This window comes from Chiloscyllium punctatum, chromosome 24 (genome assembly GCF_047496795.1).
Source record: "Chiloscyllium punctatum isolate Juve2018m chromosome 24, sChiPun1.3, whole genome shotgun sequence".
Lineage (NCBI taxonomy): Eukaryota > Metazoa > Chordata > Chondrichthyes > Orectolobiformes > Hemiscylliidae > Chiloscyllium > Chiloscyllium punctatum.
In genome coordinates this window covers 37836282-37842281 of record NC_092762.1, presented here as the reverse complement: position 1 = coordinate 37842281, position 6000 = coordinate 37836282, and the positions used below count along the sequence as shown (strand labels likewise).

Sequence of the window (6000 nt, the reverse complement as noted above, 5' to 3'; positions counted from 1 at the left end):
GACCCCCTCATACTATGTTGTCCCTATGCCTTATAACTCGACCACCTGTACTCAATGGATTTTGCAGCACTCTAGCTGACATCTTATTCAGGATGATTCATCAACTTACAGGCAATCCCATTGCCCCTTTTGGTGCTTCCTACTTCAGGCCTCTATGTTCTATCAGCAGGATGACGTGGGCAGACAGCAACTCCAACAGTGATGTGGCTAAGTAACCTGGGGTCCACCAGTAAGACTAATTACACATTCCCCATGGTTGCTTTCAGGATACAGGAAGGTTTGAGGTTTGAATGCTTTAAGCGAAATGGCTCCACACCAGTCGGCTATTTTAAGGGTCTTTGCAGGAATACGATTGAACTAGAGGTGGACACCACATTTGGGGCTATCTTAAATTCTCAACACATCCCACTGGCAGATACATGGTGGCTGTGTGGTAAGAAAGGAAGGTTGCACCCAACACTGCCCGCTGCCTGGAGTGGCAGCTGTGCCCGTGTAATGCTCCTACACAAGGTAGTTATCTTGTCATATGCGCAGCTTGATGCTACGTCATAGTCAGCTTTGTGCTGAACTAAGCTCTACTATTATGATCTGACAACTGCCATGCTGCGAGGAATATGGCCAGGTGGGGACATCGATGATACTTCTGAAGAACACGCGGGTCCTAGCTTGTGAGGGATCTTGGGTCTTTTTTCCTGCTCTGATTATTGGAGGACAGGTTTTTGGCCCAAGGGATGCCAGGGACAGAGGAAGAACCCTTTAAGTCTCAGAATCCAAAAATTCTTTAGTCTGTGTTGGGACCTACATTGTTTGTATTGGGCACAAGAGGGACTCAGCTTATTGTCTTCTTTCTCTAGGTGAGACCAGTAGATTTCAAAGGGGGGAATATAGAAAGTAAAGAGCATGAAAGCATGGGAAGGGTTAAAGCATGAAGTCCACTGGTGATCTGTTGCAAGGGGTCTGTGGAATTCTTTTACACCAATTAGCAGAGTAAGGTTGAAGCTGAAAGGTCACTATGGCGAGATGAGATATGTTAGTAAAGTTAGCCTCGCCTGCTAAATATCATTATGGCAAGATTTGGATAATAAATATTTAGTACATGACATTAAATATCTAATTAATAGTTAGTCGAGTCAGCTTGAGACAGGAGACTATTGTAATAGATGGAATAGCTAGATATCTAATCATGACAGGTTAGTCTGGATTGGAAGATCACTGTGGCAGAGGTGATAATAAATATCTAATCAGGACATTAGGAAAATATTAAGTAGGATCAGGAATGAAAGACCATTGTTGCAGAATTGATAATAAAGTGTCTAATCGTGACACTAGAATAACATTATGTAGAATGTAGAAAATACCATAGTGGCAGAATTAAAGATATAATGGGAACTAACATAATTAGTTTATTAGGTAAAAACAATGACTGCAGATGCTGGAAAGCAAATACTGGATTAGTGGTGCTGGAAGAGCACAGCAGTTCAGGCAGCATCCAACGAGCAGCGAAATCAACGTTTCGGGCGAAACGTCGATTTCGCTGCTCGTTGGATGCTGCCTGAACTGCTGTGCTCTTCCAGCACCACTAATCCAGTATAATTAGTTTATTGTATAGCTGGAGTGAGGTAATTCTGATTAACACATGCTGATAAGCTAACAGAAACATGATAAAAAAAATATAAAAATCATGAACCCTGAGGTTTGGGAGCATTCGAGAATCTGCTGAGTGTCACAGTTTTTTGTTTGCAAATAAAAGACCTACTTCTTGAAGACCTCTCTGTGACTCTACATTTTCTCCATGGCACCAACTACCACCAATGTCAAGCACACTGCTAAATGATCAACTGCCGATGTGGAAAATGTTTGTTCTTACAATACTATTTTCTCCTTCAGCCTTATAATATTCTTCTTCCACGTACTCTACCTTTCACTGACGTCACCTCTAACTCTTACAGGACCTCTCCTGCACTCTTTATTCTTGTACTCTGGACAAATATCCTACTCACTCTGAGGGAATGTCTTAAGTTTGCAATCATTAATGTTAAGTCTGAGATTGAAAGTCTTATGTGTTTCAAGCATTACACAAAGGGACTATTTGATCTACTTTCATATCTATGTTCCCATTGACATGCTGATTAATTGAAGGGATGGAGAATTTGGGATTGGTGCTTCCCCATTTTCCCTGCTATAGGATGTTGTGAAACTTGAAAGGGTTCAGAAAAGATTTACAAGTATGTTGCCAGGGTTGGAGGAATTGAGCGACAGGGAGAGGCTGGATAGGCTGGGGCTGTTTTCCCTGGAGCGTCGGAGGCTGAGGGGTGACCTTATAAAGGTTTATAAAATCATGAGACGTATGGAGATGGGAAAAAGACAAGGTCTTTTCCCTGGGGTGGGGAGTCCAGAACTAGAGGGCATAGTTTTACGGTGAGAGGGGAAAGATATAAAAGGGGCCTAAGGGGCAACCTTTTCATGTTCTGGGTGATGTGTGTGTGGAATGAACTGTCAGAGGAAGTGGTGAACGCTGGTACAATTACAACATTTACAAGGTATCTGGGTGGGTACATGAATAGGAAAGTTTTAGAAGGATATGGGCCAAGTGCTGCCCAATGGGATTAGATTAATTTAGAATATTTGGTCAGCATGGGTGAGTTGGGCTGAAGGGTCTGATTCTGTGCTGTACTGCTCTATGACTCTGTCCTCACTATTTAGTCTAGGACCACTGAACAATGATCAAAAGTTAGGTATTTTGTTCCTTTGTGTGATTAGAAATAATCAAGATGATTGAATCAAAAATCAAAGATTACATTTTCCTAATCATTTTGTCTAAATGCTACACCCTATTGTCAGTTTATGAGTTTGATATGTTATTGCTTTGTCACATCTTGTTGTGTGAAAACTGACACCTTGCCAACATTATAACAGTGACTACAATTCAAAAGTACTTTATTGGTTGCTAAGTATATTGAGATGTCCTGAGGGCTGACATGAATGCAAGTCTTTCAAAATATGTTGACAAACAAGCTTCTAAATACAACAGATGCTTTATGTTTCAACATTGCAAAATGTTTAACATTTTAGCAGCTTCTTTGTCCATTAGCAACAATACCCCAGATTAACGTTGGCATTCAGGTCATTCTACCACAGAATAAACAGGTAACAGGCACCAACACCGGAATCCAAGGAATTGCTAAACAAACTGTTCCACAGGCACCAAGAGATTGCAGAAAGTATCAACACGATTTTTGGATTTTGCAGACTCCAGCACAAGATCAGCAGCAAACAGTAACCAATTTTGGAACTAAGGTAAACCACAACAGGAATACAAAACAGAAAGCTGAGTGGCACTTGTCATAATCAAAGCAAAACGGTCAAAATATTAAATGGGGTGGGGTGGTCAACCAGAGATAGGAAATCAAAACTCCGAGGGCACTGTAGGAATATGGATTTGGAATGTGGGCGCTGACAGGACTGGGCTTCCCTTTGATTGGTAGGTTAGCATGTCCTCTGTCCAGGCTCACCATGACTCCAGAAACCTACCACTTTTTCCTCAGAGGTTTCTACTTGGTAGGTGGGACAGTGCTGCTCAGAGAAGGATGCTGAATTGTTTCTGCAGTTCTTGAAAGTGGAGCTGCGACTTTCTGGAAGCCAAGAACCACAATATCTGAGTGACGATCAATTCCAGATGCGATGAAAAAGTGGGAACCGGCTGAAGCAGCAAAAAGTGACCCTAGACTCTCCAGTCTATCCATGGATATTTCACTGACTGAAGAAAGAACTAGGATGGGATAGATGTTGCGGAATGCAATCCTAATACCCCCAGAGGGTGCACCAAGATATCTGGGAACCCCATAAACCCAAGAACTAGAGCACAGGGCAGCAGAGCGTCGCAATGACCTTGTAAGGCCCTTTTCAAAAGCCACATCCTTTATCATCATGTCATCCTCAATCACAGCCTGGGCCCATCCTCTGTTAGTCCTGCAAACGGCCACTCCTGCAAATGCAACTTGTCCTGTCATTAGGGACAAAAACAGAAATCGCTGGAAAAGCTCAGCAGGTCTGGCAGCATCTGTGGAGAGAAATCAGAGTTAACATTGTGGATTCAGTGATTCTTCCTCAGAACTGTCATAAGAGATGCCCAGCTTGAAGGACACTAAGTTGAAAGGAATAATGTACTCACAGCTCTCATTGAGGCTGTTTAATTGAGAAGTACTTTATACGCGGACAGTAAAGGAGGGGTTTAAGATAGAAATTCCCAGGTCCAATAAAAACTTTGATAAATACTTGATGGGTAAAATAGCCGGGCTATTGGTTAAAAGAAACAGGGTTTAATGGGATGGCACTTTCAGAGAGCCGGCTCAATCTGGATGGCCTCCTGAATGTGTCGTACCAATTTCAGCTTGGAAATTATTTGAGCGTACATAGAGAGAGCGATGTGGTGAAGTCACCAATCTGCAGGGCAGGGTAGAGAGCCTCGGTGAAGGTTTGCTCTTGGAAGGTGTGTATGAGGGTGAGTTTCCTGTCACAGACACTGTAAAACAAGATGGTCCCAGCCTCAAAATCCACATACACTCCCACCCTGGAAATGTTTCCCACAGTCAGCTTTGTGTCATTGTCATCGTGAAGGGCTAAAACAGAGCCCACCAACGAGTAGAGACACCAGGAATTGCGGTTCCTCCCCAGTAAACACTCTGTTCCTTTGCCTTTGCGGCTGATGCTCCTGTAACAGAGGCCAATTTTCCACACACCACTGTCTCCTAGCACCTCCACCTCCCAGTAGGAACGGCCAGCTTTCACTCCCTCAGCACACAGCAACTGCTGGCAGCAGTCAAACCTCTCGGCATTCTTGGGCAGGGACTGCCTCTTGGGTGAAAGAGTCAGAATCCTGTTTCCATCAGAGAGGATGAACTGGGCATGAGCTGTGTTGAGATCCGGGGTCAGTCTCTGTCCATCTGTGAACACAAAGAAATATTTCACTAATCCTGCTTAGGTGAGGTTATGTGAATATATCTGAACCAAGCTGGAGCCAACCAGTTCTGCATTAATGTATTTATCTAATCTCCATTGTACTTCTTAATCTGAATGAATTTGAAATCTGAAATGAAATAAGGATGAGGTTAGATATATGGCACAGAAATATGTCATACAGCCCAACCAGTCCAAGCAAATATTCTCCACTTACTCAACCTTCCTCATTTCAATCTATCATTATCACAGGCTCATCAAGCCACTCCTTCAAGGCATCTGTACAATTATCTTTGTGGTTACAAGTCTGTTTTGTCCGTGCTCGTTATTGAAAGAGCACTTTTCCAAATTCTTTCCAGGATTTGTTGAAGACTCCCTTATATTGATGGACATTCTTCCTACATCCATGCTATTAAAATCTTTCACAATTTTAAAAGACCTCGGTGTGGTCATCTCTTTTCTTATTTTTCAAGGGAATAAAAACAGCCAATCCTCACCTGGCAGATATTACCTTGCATTTCTGGTATAATCCCTCTAATTTTTTTTTACACTCTCTCCAGTATCCATATTTCTCTTTTTTTAATTCACTGACAGGATGTGAACATTTTGGTTGAAGCAGCACCTATTGACCACCCCAAATCAGAGTTGAGGAGGTGGTGCTGTGCCACCTTTTGGAACCACTGCAGTTTACATGGTGTAGGGACATGAATAGTGCTGTAAGGGAGGCAGTTCCAGAGTGGCTAGAATCATACACCATACTCTATTGGGTTCAACTACTGTTCAATATAGCTGATTCGTAAATTCTTTAATTTTCTGTTATATCCCTCAAGAAATGAGCTCTGCTGCTTTGTGTTTTAATATCCATTTTAAAATGACCTTATCAAAGTGTGGGTATAGTGGTAATATCACACATTATTAGTAATCCAGACTAACGTTCTGAGTACATGTTGCGGGTGTACTGGACATTGGTTAGAGTCAAAAAGCGTGGCGCTGGAAAAGCACAGCAGGTTTCATTAGATTAGATTCCCTACAGTGTGGAAACAG

The 6000-nt window shown here is 42.4% G+C and overlaps 1 protein-coding gene across 1 annotated transcript in view; it reads right to left on the bottom strand.

Annotated features, from left to right (window-relative positions):
• Nucleotides 1-2916: 2916 nt before the first annotated feature.
• LOC140494457 (E3 ubiquitin/ISG15 ligase TRIM25-like) overlaps nucleotides 2917-6000 on the bottom strand; it is a 39704-nt gene continuing 36620 nt past the window's right edge. The window contains exon 6 of the mRNA XM_072593636.1: nucleotides 2917-4943. Coding sequence (XP_072449737.1) covers nucleotides 4399-4943 — 545 coding nt within the window. The 3' untranslated portion in view covers nucleotides 2917-4398. The remainder of the gene's footprint in view (nucleotides 4944-6000) is intronic.